This window comes from Parambassis ranga, chromosome 12, assembly GCF_900634625.1.
Source record: "Parambassis ranga chromosome 12, fParRan2.1, whole genome shotgun sequence".
Classification (NCBI taxonomy): domain Eukaryota; kingdom Metazoa; phylum Chordata; class Actinopteri; family Ambassidae; genus Parambassis; species Parambassis ranga.
Window position 1 is genome coordinate 8,350,206 of NC_041032.1, and position 19,448 is coordinate 8,369,653.

General features: G+C 40.6%; 1 protein-coding gene across 2 annotated transcripts in view; it reads left to right on the plus strand.

Moving 5' to 3' along the window:
• The window catches only part of nnt (nicotinamide nucleotide transhydrogenase), a 36,391-nt gene extending 18,889 nt beyond the window's left edge, over nt 1-17,502 (plus strand). Inside the window, exons 9-26 of one of the 2 annotated variants that reach the window (XM_028417194.1) lie at nt 13-100; nt 253-341; nt 510-697; nt 988-1,121; nt 1,272-1,463; nt 2,421-2,574; nt 3,398-3,559; nt 5,443-5,553; nt 7,336-7,481; nt 7,701-7,896; nt 8,529-8,762; nt 9,392-9,552; nt 10,025-10,204; nt 10,427-10,586; nt 13,227-13,308; nt 14,391-14,509; nt 14,609-14,724; nt 15,339-15,488. In XM_028417194.1, coding sequence (XP_028272995.1) covers nt 13-100; nt 253-341; nt 510-697; nt 988-1,121; nt 1,272-1,463; nt 2,421-2,574; nt 3,398-3,559; nt 5,443-5,553; nt 7,336-7,481; nt 7,701-7,896; nt 8,529-8,762; nt 9,392-9,552; nt 10,025-10,204; nt 10,427-10,586; nt 13,227-13,308; nt 14,391-14,509; nt 14,609-14,724; nt 15,339-15,488 — 2,662 coding nt within the window. Of the gene's footprint in view, nt 1-12; nt 101-252; nt 342-509; nt 698-987; nt 1,122-1,271; nt 1,464-2,420; nt 2,575-3,397; nt 3,560-5,442; nt 5,554-7,335; nt 7,482-7,700; nt 7,897-8,528; nt 8,763-9,391; nt 9,553-10,024; nt 10,205-10,426; nt 10,587-13,226; nt 13,309-14,390; nt 14,510-14,608; nt 14,725-15,338 lie in introns of both variants that reach the window. The other variant, XM_028417195.1, reaches the window with a different exon arrangement.
• The last annotated feature ends 1,946 nt before the right edge of the window (nt 17,503-19,448 follow it).

Below are 19,448 nucleotides of genomic sequence, written 5' to 3' on the forward strand. Positions count from 1 at the left end.
CTGTCTATCCAGATACAAGGCAGTTGTGCTTGCAGCCAACAGCTTTGGACGCTTTTTCACTGGACAGATCACTGCAGCAGGAAAAGTGCCACCAGCAAAGGTGTGTTGTCTGAGTGTGTGTTCGATGTTTATAGTTAGGAAGTCTTTTATGTAGAGTTAAACTGAAATCATCTGTGATGGTATTTGTGCCAGTTTTAACATATTATTTTAGATGGCAGTATTGAACTTCCATTCATGTGTTTTGTGATATAGGTGCTGATCATCGGAGGAGGTGTGGCTGGTTTGGCAGCAGCTGGTACTGCCAGAGCCATGGGAGCCATTGTCAGAGGATTCGATACCAGGTGTGCGTCTGATGAACTGTGTTTAAATTACTTTCATTTGATCAACTAATGAAATCCGTAACTAACCTTTGCAGTTTTCATTACTGCATCTGCGCTCATGTTCAATCTGTGATATTCTCCTCGAAGAAATCACCTGTGACATTTTATCTCCCCATTTTTCTTTTCCAGAGCTGCAGCGTTGGAGCAGTTCAAATCTCTGGGTGCAGAACCACTGGAGGTGGACATTAAGGAGTCAGGAGAAGGCCAGGGAGGCTACGCCAAGGAAATGTCAAAGGAGTTTGTGGAGGCAGAGATGAAGCTGTTTGCCAAGCAGTGTCAGGAAGTGGACATTGTCATCAGCACTGCTCTTATTCCTGGTATGCTCAGGAGACACATGCACAGTGAAAATACAGTCTGTATATTTTAAAAGTGAAGGGCGCTTTTTGTCCTCACAATGAAGGCTATGTAAACAGCTTTCTGTCTGGAAAACTACAGAATCTGAATGTATTCTGCACGCATCCATAATGAGCCTAGCTATAATTAGTGTGAGTCATTTGTTGGGTCGTAATGTGGCAGTTATGTTGATCATGTTGAACGATGACAAGCAGGTGATTTAGATTAAGTTTTTTGCAGGTAGAACTATAATTTGTGTTTCTTCACATATCAGGTCGGCGGGCACCGATTCTAATTACCAAGCCAATGGTAGAGAGCATGAAAGACGGGTCAGTCGTGGTGGACTTGGCTGCTGAGGCTGGTGGAAACATTGAGACTACAGTACCTGGAGATCTGACTGTACACAAGGTCTGTGCATATACGGTTTTAACTTACAACATTCACAGCTGTGTAAAAAGTGTGATTACTTGCTAAATCAGGTATCGATGTCTGCCATCTAAGTTATCATTTTTCCTTTCATAATTTCTTTTGTTTTGTTTTTTTATTTTTTTATTTTAGGGAGTGACCCATATCGGCTACACAGACCTGCCCAGCCGTTTACCAACACAGTCCAGCACTCTGTACTCCAACAACCTCACCAAGTTGATTCGGGCCATTAGCCCTGACAAGGAGAAATTTTACTACGATGTCAAAGACATGTTTGACTACGGGACCATGGATCACGTCATCAGAGGATCTATTGTCATGCAGGTATGAGGTCTCCTGCCATCCAACATCCATAAGTTAAGAGTAAAAGTGTGACTTAGCCCTATTGGTTTATACAGAATACAGCAGAGAAAGAACCCTCACTCAAAATGTTGTAGGTGCCTGTTTTAGTCACTAGATGTCACCCTAAGTACACAATCTCTCTTTTTTTCATTGGAGCACCTTTACTGTCAGCAGAGCACTCTGCTGTTAGGACAGAGAAAACATGTTTTTCAAAATTGGCTTTGCATAGTAATATAGCCCCTCACATGGGCATAGAGGTGAAGTTGTTTTTATTGTTTTATGGAGGCAGATACAGTAAGATGAACTTTGAGCACTTGTTATATCAGTCATTTTGAAGGGTCCAATCTTCCTTAATAGCCCACTCTATATATCCATGATTATAAACTGGTATAGCCAGTAGAAACCACTTCTCAGTACTCGGTTGTACTTGTCAGTAATATTGGCATCATTAAATTATTGCTATTGTGATAAAGCTGTCTTTATCTCGGCACTTCAGTAATATTACTGCAGCAAACATCACAACAGCTGTAATAATGGATCATAATTATATTTCAGGAAGATAATTTCTGCTGCAGTCACTAATCAAAATCACTCCAAAACCTTGTTTGGAGTGAGCAGGTTTCATTAATATTTTGATCTAATCACAGTAATCTTCTAAATGATGCTGATCATCGGTTTGCTTATTTAATCCTAACAGTTGGTTTCATATTGCATAGATTTAGAAATTAAGAAAGAGGTCTGTGTAAACCATCAGATAATTTTAGGATTTCAAACATACTTAATATATATAACATTATATACAACTAGGCTAATTTGTACTGCTTTTTGTGTTTTTATCTTGTCCGTCAGTTGTAGATCACAAGCCAGCTCAATAATATAATGATCTTTTTGCTGTCTACCTTTCACAGTCCTCTATTCTCAATTTCTTGTCACCTGCAGGATGGAAAGAACCTGTTCCCCGCTCCTCAGCCTAACAACGTGCCCACTGCAGCTCCTCCTAAGACCAAATCTGTTCAGGAACTGGAGGCAGAAAAGGCTGCACAAGTCTCCCCCTTCAGGTCTACACTCACCACAGCTGGCGTGTACACTGGAGGTCAGTTGTTGGGGATTAATCTAAATGTCCCATTAAACAATGATTTTCTGGAAAGCTCTAAATCACAAATAAGTAAATTACACGCTTCATCGTGTTGAAGCTATCACCATTGGAACAAGGTCCCGCAAAAGGTGGCAGATGGGTTAATAACCAGTTTTTTTAGGTCACTGCTGGAATGTGCACAAGGTGAGAAGTGACAGAGCCACATTACGAGTACTCGCACACACATACACACAGGCACCCTGTTAGTGTCAGGAAGTGTGCATTGTAAAAACAGTGTCACGCTGAGTGTTTGTTTGATGTAGCGCTGTAGTAAGGGGTTCCCATGGTGCTACATAGTGCTCTGTGTAAATGCACCACATGTAGTTAATGTTGTTCACACATTGTTTAGGTGCTTGAGTAGTTTCCTACCTAAAACCACACAGCTACTGATGTTAGCGGCTCCTGTGTGTCAGCAACCAGAGCTTGCTCGGTGCTTATTAGTGTCGCACGTAACATTTTAATAATGTAACGTTGGTATCAAGGAAGACAAATTACTTTACATTTGCTATATCCTAGTATTCACAACATACAGGTTTACAGACAGTTTAGAGTTTAAAAACAGGTAACTTTACCTGTTTGCTGAAGGAAAAGCAAGATAGGTCAACATAGGTGGCCGGGGGCCTACCACATCTAAAGGCACATCTTAAACATCCTAAGTGAACGTGGTCAATGATGTTCTTGTGCTAACATTGCTCATAGGACTTTGTTGTTTTTAAATCATATAATAATTGTTGTATTAGCTCTAAATGTATTTTCTAACCCTTCTCACCCTCTGCTCCAGGTTTTGCCACACTGCTGGGTCTGGGCCTGTCAGCTCCCAATGCTGCCTTCACTCAGATGGTAACCACCTTTGGTCTGGCCGGTATCGTAGGATACCACACAGTGTGGGGAGTCACTCCAGCTCTGCACTCTCCTCTTATGTCTGTCACCAATGCCATTTCAGGTTAGTTATTTATTATGCAGCAAGTTAGCTATTCTGTTTTTTTTGTCATTTATTCTCCTGTGTTGACGGGTAAGAAGAGTCCACAGTTATGGGACGACATCAATTTGATAAATTCAGCTTAACACGTCGTTGTGAAACTGTCATTTATTACAATTAACTCGCTGTTGCTGTTAGTCCGTCCAAATTTACTAAAGATATTGTCCTTATTGCTGGCTGCTGCTTAACACAGAGAGGTTAAGAGGTGAAAGAAATAAATGTATGTGTGTGTTCTTATAGCTTTGATCACTCCAAAGCCCCACACTGGGGTAGGAAGTAACACACCATCGGTGATCTTTGAGGGTCAGGGAAATCCTCTACTCATTTACTCACACAGCCAGACATCAGAGCTCGGCTGTGGAGCCCAGCAGTGTAACGACTAAGAGACAGTTTTCACTTTCTTAAAAACTTTATTAGTGACACCTACATCCTCTTCACATCTTGACACCTCACCGCCATCTACTTTTGGGTCTGTGCCCTTTTTATGTTCTGCCTTTGTATGGATTGTTATTATTTATATAAGGCAAGGTCATTGTTGTTATTCTAAAAAGCACTGGTACAATTTGAGTTCATTTAAAGGTCCTTTCTTTGTATGCCTGTCTCCTTCCCTCCCTGTCCAGGTATTTTTTCCCTTCATATTTTGTGTGGCCTCATTATTTTTTTTTCTTCATTTCTGTCACTGACTGCGGTTATGGAAACAGTGAGACCAGCAGAATTCTGTTGTTGTGCCAGGCATCGTAAAGACACAATCACTCACAGACATTAGGGAATCTTTTTGGAATTTAGGGTTTGAGTGAGGGATAGTTATATTCTTCATGTAGAGGTTATAGGGTTACAACCCAGTAGTGACTTTACCGGTTGGTCATCTTAAAATCTTCAGATACTAGTTACATATCCAGTGGCTCATTGAAACGCAACTTCATATCTGGTGTCTGGTGGAAAAGCTTTAATCTACTTGAGAGCACTGATTCACTGTTCCCCTGTGCCTGTAGCATGGCACCGAATGTTTGTCACAGAGATGCAGCTACAGGTCATTAGCCCACCCACTATAAACATCTGTGAATGTGTCACAGTTGGTATTTGCGTGATGCCTATTGGCTTTCTTTCTGGCTAATCTCTTAGCTGTGGTGGACAGACATGCCTTTCATCTCCACCTAAATGGTGTAACAGTACCTGTTTTCGCTCTCTTCTTCTTCTTCTTTTTTAAAAAAAGGGACCATGCTGGGCTTTCAGGTTAATGGGTGGCAACATGCACTCCACTCACAGGTCTCCCTTGTAGCACAGGTAATTCAATCCGTCAGACAAATCTAGTCAGAAAAATCTAGGGAATTCCTACACAGAATTATTATTTGTACATTTTTATATGAGGAATGAGGGACCAAACTAGAGAAAATGGTGAAAACATGGTTTCTTCCTGCAGATTGTGTTATAGAACTGTTGACTTTAAGCACAAACATGCTTGCACACATGCACTCTTTACCTGTTAGTCAACCTAAAATTGCACACAACCACACACACGTTGTGTGAATGTAAGCTCCCACGGTGCTGGGTCTTGCATCTTAGTGCCTGTAAATCATTACAGGACTGATGTTATCAAAGTTTCCTGAGACTCTCTTGGTAAAAACACACACAACCTCCTTACCCCTTTTCTCTTTTTATCGCTGTATCTTCCCATTTCTTTTTCCAATCTGAGAGGGAAACAGTGTTTGAGTGATTAACTTATTTAATGACTACATTAACATTTTTAAGCTCTTTTCTTGGTTTTGTAACAGCTTCACTAAAATTTCTAAGACAAATTATATAATTGTTGTCTAACAAATGCAAAAACTACTGCCCGTGTTTTGCAGGTTTGACTGCTGTGGGTGGTCTGTCGCTGATGGGAGGCAGCTACACCCCATCGACTGTTGCTGAGACACTGGCTGTGCTGGCTGCCTTCATCTCATCGGTCAACATTGCTGGTGAGTCACTTGAAAACGCCTAACAGTGACCCCTGCCAGTGTTGCAATCTTTAGCCAGTAACATATCGTATTAGTTTGCAGTGTTTTATATTGATTATACAATAATATCATCTCGAACCAAGTTTTGCAGCTGCTGTCTTCTACACACCTGTTCAGACCAGAGTTGGACCACACACATCCTTATTACCCTAAATAATTTCCATTTTAATGAAAAGGTGTTCCTGGAGTCATTGTAAAACATCACTGGCTAATAGGCTGGGAAAACAGAGTGTTCCTCCAGGGCTGAGCCATGAATTAGGTTTTATTTCTCTTATTAGCTCACAGCTAGGCAGGAGGAGAGGCTGTGATGCAACATTAGTTGACTGGCATTAAGGTTGAGATCAACCCATTTGTTGAAATGCAGTGAAACATTTTCTGATGTGTGTGTGTGTGAGAGAAATGCAGAACAGCACAAAGTTTCATGTTGAAGTCACCGCTGTGAATCCTGTCGCAACTCATGGTCCCCTCAGACCCTGTGGCATTACTCTTCAAACCATTTTTTACTGTTTTAGATTTTACCCTTAGCGAAAGCATGCCAAAATACCACAGCCATCATACACATACCTACCCTTTGTTTAAAGTCATTTTTGATGTTCTTTTTGTTTTTTGTTTCCATGCTCAGATTTCTAAGAAGTTTACCACATTACCCATAAACTCAAGGGAACAAAAAAAAACATTCCATGGAAAGGGACAAAATACAATGGTGAAATTTAGCCCCAATAAAACAGGCCGTGGCATTTTTGCCATATTTTACTCAGACAATGGAATGAATAGAAAACACCTAGTTTTTTAATGTACAAAATAAGAATTAAATATGCTTCTTTGTTAAATTGGTATTTCCAACTATTCACTTATTACCTCGTAGGGCACCTGGATTCGTTCTCTGAATCACATCCTTTTGAGGAAATATTTTCATTGAGAAATGTTTATTTCTATGGAAACGCATTGTCATTTCCTTTACCTTGAGTTAGATGGCAAATGTTAGCATGGTGTGAAATATTATAAACAGTATACCTGCTTAGCAACAGTATAAGCTTAAAGCATCCCCCTGTTGTCCTGGCTGTTAACTGTTCGTCTCGTCACTGACAACCTTTTTTTTTTTTTTTTTTTTAACCTTGCATTAGTGCCAGTAGACTAACTCTGTGAAAGAGAAGAGCTGAAAGAAAGGAGTAGATGCTGGCACAAGCATTCCTCCCTATTTCTATGTTGGCTCAGCCCCGTCTGCAATGGTAGTAGGGTGATCACCATTACATGTTTTAACTAGAAGATTCTATGTCAGAAATTACCTGTACTGGAAAGAAACAGATGCTGCCCTCTGATTCACCCATATATGTATGAGTGTGGGTGTGTGTGCGCGCACATGGCTACAAACATGCCAAGGGGGAAAAATGGAGACATACACACCGTAATGTGATATTCTCCTATAAAGAAGTGAGACACTGTCTGGTCCTAGTTTGACACTTTTGAGGTTTTCTGCTTGAAATATTTACACTGACATAATGTGGACTCATTAAATTCCTAACACTGGTTATAAGGTTTGGCAGCAGTTTTTAGTTATTGGTTTTAAAACACCTGTGGTCTAAAAATATATTTTTCAGGTGCCTTGAGTCCCTGCCTCTAACTCATTTTTTGCCATCCGGGACATTTTAAATTATGATTTTCCTTTCCTTTCCCTTTCCTTTTTTCTATGAAGCACATATGCCACTATAATACAAACTCGTTGCATTTTTTCCGTTTCACCAGGTGGTTTCCTGGTGACTCAAAAGATGTTGGACATGTTCAAAAGGCCCACTGATCCCCCAGAGTACAACTACCTTTATCTGCTTCCGAGCGGTGTCTTTGTTGGAGGCTATGCTGCTGCTCTGCACTCTGGCTACAACATTGAACAGGTGTGAGAGGATGTTTAATCCATGCCCACATGTCCAGTTTATTTGTGGTTTCCTACCCCACAGAGTTGGTGCTCCAGACCTCCAAATGTATTCTTTGTTTGCCCAGATGCTGTGCAGGACCGTCCAAGGAAAATCCATTGGTCTTTTTTTCATCTTGTGATCACTCATTCTTGTTCATAGCTGATTTTTTTTCCATTCTCTCTTTCCTTCTCTCGATAGATGATGTACTTGGGATCAGGTTTGTGCTGTGTCGGTGCACTTGCTGGCCTTTCCAACCAGACCACAGCCCGTCTGGGTAACACTTTGGGTATGATGGGAGTCGCAGGTGGACTTGCTGCCACGCTGGGTGCCCTTAAACCAAGTCCTGAGCTCTTGGCACAGATGAGTGTGGCCATGGCTGTTGGTGGCACTGCCGGTAAGTGTGTCTGTTTACACAGAGATGATACATCATGAAAAATGTGATATTTACAGAACTGGAACAAGGCAGAAAGTGGCATGACTAAAATAATTTATATGTGTTTTGCATTGTTGTGCACATGCACATGTATTCAGAGCTCAATTAGATCTGCTAAGAGCAGGGTCTATGTTTACATCAAACACAATCAGACAAAAGAGGCCTGTCAGCATGGTCAGCATCACATATTACTCACTTTCTCTCTCTCACTCTCCCTATTTGGGGTATTTAGATCAATTAGATGTTAATTGTTCCAGTAATAAAGCTGAAACCCAGACTAAACTATCCACACAGACAATAATGCTCTTTTCCAGAGTAATGTTGAAAGGCTTCCTGCAGGACACATGTGCGCGTGCACACACACATAAAGTGTAGAGTAACTCGCACACGTGGAATTTCCCCAAGCAAGCCTCATCAACAACACCTGGCTCTTCAGATGGGCCCACTTCCCAGCAGTCCTCTGAGTGTGTGTGCATGTGCTTGTGATTTGCATGTTATTTATGCATAGGTCTTTCAGGGCCACTACACTTTATTTATTTGTTGTTATCTCTCTCTCTCTCTCTCTCTCTCTCCCTTTTTCTCTTTTTCTCTAGGTCTTACCATTGCTAAGAAGATCCAGATCACTGACTTACCCCAGCTGGTGGCAGCTTTCCACAGCTTGGTTGGGCTGGCTGCTGTGCTCACCTGTGTGGCTGAATATATGATTGAGTATCCCCACTTTGCCACAGACCCCGCCGCTAACCTCACCAAGATCGTTGCTTATCTCGGCACCTACATCGGTGGGATCACATTCAGCGGCTCTCTGGTGGCATATGGCAAGCTGCAAGGTAAAATAAGAAAACTGTAAACATTCACTCCATTAACCAAAAAGACACTACACCTCCTCATAGTTTGATGTTGCTTGTTTTGTTATCTTAGTATATGACAGCCTCTGTTGTCAAATTGCATATTTTTTTAGAATCACATCATGTGGCACCACATGATTTTGTTATTTTAAATGCTGTGCTGCATTTGTATTTAAGACTCACATGCTTGTTCAGTGGAGACTCAGAATCAGAGGGTATCGTTTGCATTTTTTTTTTTAAATAGAACATGCGGCATATATACATATAAAAAATCATTTACAAAGTCATTGCTGTCAGATGTTCAGTCTATTTGGTCATACTCTAATTGTCAAGATAAGAAAATCTGATGATTAATCTCTGCTTTGAAGGGGAAAAAACAAAGAGTTCATCAGGTTCATGTTGGCACCAGGCCTGACAGCCAAGCTGTAATTTCCATGTTAGTTTAAAATGTTTTACTAAGGACAAATAATGCCTGGACATGGTACCCAGTTAAGTCTCCAGAGGAGGGGGCTAAATGAGAAATTAGGCAATTAATGACCCTAAAGAAAGCTACTGCTGTTTCTTTTACCTTTGTGTTGTCCCATCATTATTTCTCCCTCCTCTACATGCAGGTATTCTGAACAGTGCTCCTCTGATGCTCCCTGGTCGTCATGCTCTGAATGCCAGCCTTATGGCAGCTAGTGTTGGCGGGATGATTCCCTACATGCTGGATCCAAGTTACACCACTGGCATCACCTGTCTCGGATCAGTGTCCGCTCTCTCTGCTGTCATGGTATGCTGTGTGTGTTTTTTAAGTCTGTTATTGTGCTCGAAATGTACTTACATGCTGAAAGACTAGCTTGTAATAATTTTGTTAAAAGTTCAATAAATGCAATGAAGGACATGGGCAAGAATGTAATAAATGAGACTTTGCTAGTAAATGTCTCGTAAAAGGCTTTCTGAATGGGAAACATTGGCTTCCCAGAAATTAAGAGTTGGGCAGGGAGCAGGCGTTGTGGCAAATCGGTCAACAGCAAAACTCCAGTTTTCTGTTTGTGCTCAATATGTATATGTTCGGTAAAAATACGTTTTCATATCAGTTAAGGTGATCAGATATAAATGTAATAAATTATTGTTCATTGATGTACTATCCAGGCGAATTTGACTGTGGAAAAAAAAATATATATAGTACACTACATCTGGGCTAATGTGATTACAAAAGTGGTTTGACTTAATTTGAGTCTATATATTGTCCTTCTCCTCAGGGTGTCACCTTGACTGCTGCTATTGGAGGCGCTGACATGCCTGTAGTGATCACCGTCCTGAACAGTTACTCAGGCTGGGCCCTGTGTGCCGAGGGCTTCCTGCTCAACAACAACCTTCTGACCATTGTTGGAGCTCTCATTGGGTCATCTGGAGCCATCCTGTCATATATTATGTGTGTGGTAAGTGGAGTGGAATACTGTTAGATGTGGTTGTTCCTTTCCTGTCCACCAGGAGGGACTCTAACTATACCATTCCAATAAGAGTCCCACTTCTAAATAAGGTCACAAATGTGTGAAATTTGCCTTTCAATTTTCTTCTACCACATTGTGCTGCAGAATCAATTCAGTGAAAACAAAAGGTGGTTTTATAAAAACAAACAAATGTGCCCTCCTCCCTCTCAGGCCATGAATCGCTCACTGGCTAACGTCATCTTGGGAGGCTATGGCACGTCTTCCACTGGTACAGGAAAGCCCATGGAGATCACAGGGACACACACAGAGGTCAACATAGATCAGACTGTTGACATGATTAAAGAGGCCCAGACTGTAATCATCACTCCAGGTAAGACACACACTGAAAACCAGCACACACACGTCCACACAGAGGTCTTGTAAGTGAGTGGAAAAACATGGCACTTTGACTTTGCCACTCTCTTTTTTTTCCAACATTAACAAAGTATGTGTTCTGTTTATTTAACCTTTTCTTGACCCATGTTACATCACCACTTTGCCAGGCTAATTGACATGTCATGTGGGAAGGCATGCACACACACAAACACACTCTTAGATTTCTGTGTGGTCGTCAGACCCTTGTAAACAGACATTCTACAGTGCAGCATATATATGCAAGGTCAAGGGGAAATTAGATGGAATGAGGGTATTCTGGGTTTTTGTTAACAACTCAAATGCTTCAATCCAAATGGACTTGTAGTTCCTTTTTCAGGGTTAAAAAATTCAGTTCAATTCAATTTTGTTTATATAGCACTTTTTACAATCAGAATTGTCTTAAGGTACTTCACAGAAACCCAGAGCCTGGACCCCCTTAAGAGAAACAGTGGCAAAGAAAAACTCCCTTTTAACAGGAATAAACCTCGAGCAGGGCCCGGTTTATAAGGGAGAACTTTCCTGCTGATAGCCGGCTGGGTAGAGGAGGAGAGAGGAGGTAGACTGGTACATGGTTTTCTTTGACTTTATTTGACTTCAATATGTGTGTCAACCTCCCACTTGGACAATTACACTTGTCCTCAGAGCTGCTGTTCTAAATTTATCATTGTGTGGCCCAGTGACTTTTCAGTACCCCCATCAGACTGTTGTGAACCAGTTACAGTTCCAAAAAGTTGTTTTGCTCACGTGGGTACATGTAAACACAGACTAAAGGCATCCATCCTGCAAATTGGTGATTCCAGTCACTGCGCTGAGTGCCTGTATACAAAGAGTAAATCTTCAGAGGAAACTGCTGCAATTTACAAGAATTGCAAAATGAAGGTGGTCACGTGTTCAAGTGAAAAAGAAGTGTTCCACGAAATCCACAAAGTCCCAGCATACCCAGTGTAGATTAAGCCATCTTTTTTTTTCTGAGAATAACGAAAGACAAAAACGTCTGACAGCTATAACGGGCCCAAAAAATGGAATTGGAACAAGTGGGAGAACCATAATACATTTTTTTGCCTTTTCTCAAGAATGACTCACCAACAAACCCAGACCAAGACCAATAAAAAAATACCAGACATTTTGCTGAAAGATTACAGAACACCATAAATCACTGTAAATATTAACATTGGGCAAGTAGGAACAATATGAGTTGATTGGCAAGTTTTTTTGGTCTGGGGTAAAGGGAGGTGAGATGTACAGCACATGTAACACACATTGAGTGCCATATTAGATTATTCTTCTACAGGGTTGCTTGGTCTAAAATCTTGTCTTCAGGCACTTTCTGCAGATGTTAACGTGTTCACTGACCTCTTTCACCTCCTTATTGTACCTACTGCTTATCTTGCAGATGACTGAAAAAATTTCCTGGAACGTCATAGGACATACAAGGCAACCACCATGTGCATGCACACAGTATTGGAAAAAGTGTTTCCTAAGCCTGTCCTTGATGTGTGATTTGTTTATAGTGCTGTAGCTTTACAGAGGTATTTCTTTTTGCACCTGAAATGAGTGACATGCAGAGTACAGAGGAGATTAAAAATTTTAAAACAGTACGTCAGCCACCGTATACAGATAATATTTTGTTTCTGACGTCAGTTACATAACACATACCAGCCACACGTTCTTTTCTGTCAGTAGTAGACTAGTATTGTTACTCAGCGCTAGCTTTCAGTCAGTCCCCTTGTTTCCATTTTGACCATTCTCCCTAATTGGAGACGTCACAGTCACTTTCCATGATTGACATCTGTGGAAACGGTTAAGACCCTGTGTGATAAACATAAGTCTTTTCCTGGCTTCGTCTGGCCCATCACTGCACGGTCTGGGTCCACTTGTTTTTCTTACAGGAGAAACTCCGTGGAGAGAATATTGGAAGCACAAGGAATAAAAGAATTGGGAAGAAAAAAGGCAAAACCGTTAAATTGTTGAGCTGGACGACAGACAGACGACCACATTTTCTTTTCTTTTTCTGAGCTTAGTTTGAAGCATTGTCATTTTAATCAGTGTTGTTGTCTTACTGGCTGCTGTCACAAGAATCATAAACACCACTAGACCGTTTGCCATGTGTCAGATAAAAATCAGTGTCATACCCATTATTATTAAACAGAACAGATATTCTACACTCAGAGAAAACACGGAAGAGTTCAGTACCAACTTCTCACTAAAGGGAACAATATTTTAAATATAAAATGTTAAATAAAGTAACTTTATGAAATGCTTTTTATAATAAACCTAAAAAAAATAATGATTAAAAAATAATACAATAACAATTTTAAAAAAAGACTTCATGTGTCTTTGTCCATAGCTTCACTCCTTTTAAACTGCTTTCCTCCATTGGATAAGTTTCATCTGTCTGTAAGATGTTCAAACCTCAAGGACATCTTGTTTTAGACTACAATAAAGGTCAAACATTTTTAAGAGGCGTTTTAGAGTCTGTTAGTTTCCCAGCACTAGATTACCATTCGGACCTTGAAAGTCTTTGGTAGATATTGTAGAATCTGCTGTTACCTTATAAATATCAACTCATTATCCCTTGTGTTGAAACTTGTTTCAGGTTATGGACTCTGTGCTGCAAAGGCCCAGTACCCCATTGCTGAGTTGGTGAAGATACTTCAAGAAGCTGGCAAGAAAGTCAGGTATGGTGATGATGAAGCTAATGTGCCTACATATAACTGAAAGTTATATTTATAGTATATAAGATGAAAGGTGTGTTCCCTGCAAGACAAAGGTTACATATTTTGCCCTTATTACAAGCACATAAGATCAGCGAGCTAGGAATAGACCTGTGTGTGTGTCTGTGTGCATGCGTGCATGAAGGAGGAGTAAGAAAAAGGAAATGTGAAAGGGAGGAGAGGACGGAGAAGGTACAGCGGAAGCTTGTGTAATTGTCCTGCCTCTGTCGTTTGATCCTGGCTGGTGCAGCTGCTGCTGCTTAGAGCATTTGTACTTGATTAGAGGAAAGTGGGTGGTCAGAGAAAATGGGGAAAAACCTCCTTCACCCCTCTTGCTCTTTCTTATTTTCTCTTGCTCTCTGTACTGTATTCAGTCTCTCGATCAGTTCTGTACTTGTCCTTTTACTCCTCTCTTGTCACCCTCTCCTCTTGTCATAATGGTGTGAAGTTTGGAAACAAAACACACTTTCACTCTTCTTCAAGGAGTCTTTCCCACTGTTTTGCCATGCATGTAGACTGTATGCATTACACAAAGCACATATACTGACTTCTTTAATCGGATGCCACAGTTGCTAATACATCCCAGAACCGACGGACCATCTGGTCTGTGTATCGCTGCACAAATACAAAATAAATCTCCTAATGTTGGTCAAAGTGGCTGAAAGGGTTGAGAGAAGGAGAGCCAGCCACCAGAATTCAGTGGCTGGTGTTATTTTCCTACCCTGATTACATGACATGGCTAATTGAGTTTGAGAGCTATGCATACCCAGTCACACACATGCTCACACACTCAACAAATATTACATGATGGAGTGCAGTGGGTGTGGGTCTGGGTGTCTGTAACCAGACTATAATCACAAACGACTCTCAGATCCATTTTGTCAAAAACTCCATCTTTATTTCTCTTCTGCTGAATGTATTTACAATCTCCTGTCTCCTCTCTCTCTGATGTAAGACCAGTCTAAGTTCATGGAGGTCAATAACCAGGTACATGAATGCAGGACTGTTCAAGTACTCATTTAAAAATCATGCTTTTCTTCTCAAAGGTTTGGTATTCACCCAGTGGCTGGACGTATGCCCGGTCAGCTCAATGTGCTGTTGGCTGAAGCTGGTGTCCCATATGATATTGTCCTGGAAATGGAAGAGATTAACGAGGACTTTGCTGGTAAGAGCCAGCTTTAACAGACTGTATGTTGTATTGTATTTATTATTCCAGAATTATTGTGTGTAACAAACAAGTGTAATCTGTTACATGTCCACGCAGACACTGACTTGGTCCTGGTGATTGGTGCTAATGACACAGTCAACTCAGCCGCCCAAGAAGACCCCAACTCCATCATCGCTGGTATGCCCGTACTGGAGGTCTGGAAGTCTAAGCAGGTGAGACATCTGCTGTATGCACGTGTGATAGATAATCAGTTTTGTCCTGAAGCCTAAAAGGATGAAGAGAGACAGAAAATTTTACAACTGGAGTGAACACACCCACAGAGGGGCCTTCATTTGAAGATACACACAAACCTGAAAGAAATACCGACCCACACAGACACAGATTGTTAGAGTTCCAGGTGCAGTCCCCATCCTGATCCCATTAGTGGTGACTGCGTCGGTGTGGAATGACAACATTCAGAGCATCCCACTGGCACTGCTCATAGATCTGGGATTTATCCAGTGCTCCCACTAGTTTCCACACACTTTCCCCAGGGGAAATCAAAGAGCACAGTTTGGCTAACCACACACACACACACACACAGGTGCTCTTTTACACCAACATCATGTGCACTCTTTGAATCAATCTCTAGTTAAACTTGTGTGTTCCATTCATTGTCCCACATAGACTTTAGAGGAATTTTATTGACTCACAGCAGCTTATGTAAAAATAAAATATTATTCTCCACATTGAAGTGAAAGACAACTTCAGGCTTTAATGGAGATCTTCTTCACTGTGACTGTCATCTCATATTCATAATGACTGTGTGACTCCATCTCTCGTCTAGGTGGTTGTAATGAAGCGTTCCCTGGGTGTGGGTTACGCAGCCGTCGACAACCCCATCTTCTACAAACCGAACACAGCCATGTTGCTAGGCGACGCCAAGAAGACTTGCGATGCCCTGCAAGCAAAGGTCCGCGAGTCCGTGACCCAGTAACATGCATGACCTCGGCTGGGACAGACGTCTCCACTGAGAGCACACACGGAGACGACAGGAAGCAGGAAAGGAGACTACAAGAGTACAAGACTACAATACGTTTTCCCAAAAGTATTCTGGATCCATTTTTGTCCAATTGATTCAACCAACTGGACAGAGATGATTAACTGCCAAACCCCTTTTCTAACCTATACATAAAAGAAGATTATGTGCTTAACAGTGCTGATACTTACAAGGACTTCTTTTATTTATAGGTATTAAAGGAATGGTTTGTCAGCCATCTGCATATGCTCTGTGTAATGTGGGGCACAAACTTTATTTCAGATATTGACAGCAGTCAGAAGTGTAGATGCATTAAAGTGTTAGATATGTTTCACTGTTCAGATGTTTTAGAAAAATCTATAGTTTATAGTTAAAAGACAATATTTGGAAGAAATGAAAAGGGTAAATCGGCAGAGGAAGACGACATAAATGACTTAAGCACTAACATTTCTTTTCCACTGTAAAGAGTTTCCTTTTCTCCAGAGTTTGTTATAGTCGATGTTCCCTTTGATAGATTAGATCTATCACCTTATTTTTCTGTGTAAGTAATGAGGAAAAAAGCAGAAGAGAGCAACATTTCTGGAAAATTCTTTCAGTTCCAGTTTTATACTGTATTGAGAGATTTTTGTATTTGGTCTAATAATTATCACAAATGTAGACTCTAGTCATGCTGTGTGCTTTTTCTTTTCTTTTCACTTGAGTGTATCATGTGACCTCCACCAATACCTCAAGTGCAGCATCCAAAAACAGAAAAAAAATCCATTCAAATCAGCTTTATGGAGCTTATAATACAATTAATCAAGTAATCTGAGCACTCACACACTTGAAAGGAGTGGATTTGATGATGTTTTTGGATCTGGTGTGTCCCATCCTCCTGTGTCTTCTCCATATTACAGTACATGAAATGCAAGCTAATGGCCTTAATGGTAAAGAAGGGTGTTTTAGAAGTGAATGTGGCTCTTCACTCCGATGTGTGTGTCCTCATTATTGGGAAATGAAGGAACATGGTTCGTAAAGTAGACTGTTGTGCAAAGTGTTTAGACAACACTGTAGTTACTTAATTGAAGTTATTGCAAAATTTCAGAATTTTCTCCTTTCAGTTGTCCAACATGTGCCATAATTTTAACATTATGTCAAACCTTTCGTTTTGATTCTATGGCACAAATAAACATAGAAGGTTTGGCTGCTGTTTAAGTAGACTACACTCTATACCCTACACAACTGAGTCTTCAAAATACATAGTTTTTATGAGCTGTCGTTTATTTATTCACTTCACTTTTTACTGCTATGAAACCGTCAATGAGTTGGTGAGAATGCATACTGGTGCAGAGTTTGAATTCATGAGGTAACAGGTCAGCAGTAATCTGTTAAAGTACTGTAAGCAGATAGTTATTAGTTTTAACATGGGACCTGATATGTTGACCATGACAACTATCCTACCTCTCCATAACATGACCAATGCGTTTCCACATTGTTAGACCTTCATCTGACCAATTGGACCAGTCATCTTCTACCTGAATGACTTAATTCAGCCAGTCAGCTCTCATATATCTAAAACATGGACCAATAGCCTTCTTTTCTTGTCTGATTTGTAACCACCTGACCTCAGTTTGCTGCTGAGTTTTGCTTCTTTTTTTCAGTGTGAAGCTGCATGTCACTTATTTCTTACATGTTTATTTTACAGTTGCAACATAGGATTGAGATGTCTGCTTAATATTTAGCCATTATTGCGGTATAGATCAAATTAAGAGAGATGGAAACAATTTTACAAATGTGCCCCCTTATGCCCTTTTTCTTCTTCCTAAAGAGAGTATTTTTGTGAAGAGGCATCCTGTTTGTGTAAAGCAGCAATGTGCTTTTGAAGTTTAAATTTTAGGAGATGAAGTGAAGTGATGAAATGTACTGTTTTTTCCACCTGTTTTGTTTGTCGTGGAACATTTTTCATCCCTAATAAAATCCTGTATTTACACCACATGTGCTGCCTGAAAGTGTCACTTCTCAAGGTGAAAAGATGCTCTTGAATTCCCAAATAGTACTGAGCTGCAAAGTTTACCTTGAGGTCTGCCACAGCTTTGAGGTTAGCTTTACCGGTCCAGTTTTGTATGGCAAAAGTTGCAAACTCAAATATTTGCAGCAATTACCCAAATAAGGAGGGGGATGAGTTTTATCCACACTTCTACACATACTTAAGAATAAAATGATCTACTGTACAGACTTAATGCAAAGATTCCTTTTGTGCTGATCAGCTGCTATGTAAGACAAATATTCATGTGTGTTTAGGCTTCAAGTTTCTGCTTGGATTACTTTATTTTTTTTTTTAAGTGAGCACTGAAGAATTGCTGCTTTGAAACATATGTATGTTTCCAAATTATCACAACGAAATGGAAATCAAATGCTAAAGAGTTCAAGAAAACTGTAACACATGGTTTTCATGAAGATATTTTTCAAAGACAGTTACACAACAAATAAGCCGTCAAAACAGAGCTGGGAGGTGATTTAGTTCCTGCAATCAGTGTCATGCACCGAGCATGTCTCCTATTCAGAAAATGAATGTATGAGGAGTTCAGCCATGGTAAATGGATTGCTGGGAGAAGATGCCTCCACAGGGGGAGGAAAGTAAAGCCTGAAAGTATTCCTCTGTTGCAGAATAGGATTGCATGAGTCTGTGATGAGGGTAGTGACAATGCCTGAAATGTAAATATCAGTTTGTGTGATATTTTCACCTACAAGCGGCACTTGATTGCTATTCATCAGTGGAGAAAAAACTGGAGGTACTTAGAAGGGGAGTGGTGCCTTTATAGATAAAGTAGATTAGAGCATAGATAGATTTACGGGCGTGGGGATCGCATGTGTAAGCGATGAGGGTGGCTTGATCCTGTAACAAGTAGCACTCAGACAGCCTGTTATCTGCTCTCAGGCTTGAGGAGATCTGAGGAGAGCTGTCATCCCACAGCAGAGGCGAGATGCTCTGATAGTGATTAAAAAAAAAGAATGAGGTTGAAAATGTTGTGTTTTTGTGTTCCTGAATGTGAGTAGTAGTTATTTATTCATCTGTCTTCATCCAGTTTACTAAAACATGCATCTGGGGGACTGTAGGTCATGTGTTTATGGAGTGAGCGTCAAGGAGAGAGCATGAAGATACATGAGCTGATAAGTGCTGAGGTGACAGCCTCCTCAGCTAGAGTCGTCCATTGTCACACCGCCAGTATTTACTCAGAGCGCTGAAGGACAGCCAGCATGTTCCAGACACAATAAGCCTCCATCCTTCCTCCCAGCAGGGAGAGTCTGTCTGCCCCTGAAAAAAACACATACAGCTTGTTTTTCCTGGCGTTGCATGCGATTTGATGTGGAAGGTATTTAATTACTTATGGCAAGAGTGTGTTTTGATGGGTGAATGACCAGCAAACATGCGTGTGAAGGATGAAGTTTTTGGATTCTTTTAATCCACAATATAAAAATATAAATAAAACTGTTTTGATCTGATCACATTCACTGAGGAGGAGAGGGATCATCAGGCATGTAAACAGCACAATCCAGCATCCATGATGGAGCTGGACTAGAGCAACATGTTGCCATCCTGCTTTTTCAGAGCAGAAAACATGGTGAATTTGGCCCCTAATGTTTATGTAAAGCACACTTTTGGCTAATATTTATTTCACTATTATTCTTTAATTTCCTCAGTAAAAAATAGTCATTATTTGTATTCAATTAAAATCAATCATCAATATTTATACTGGATCTTATTGAAACAAGCATTGCGCCGCCCACTCAAGGTTCGTAAAGGGAGCTAATCAGTACTGTGATACTGTGTGCGTAATGGTTGCCGCTGCAGGTCACGTGGATGTTTAAACTGGCCTTCCGGTTTTCTTCCCTGTTGCGTCGTTTTCATCAATACGATCTATGAGTAAATTCAGCACA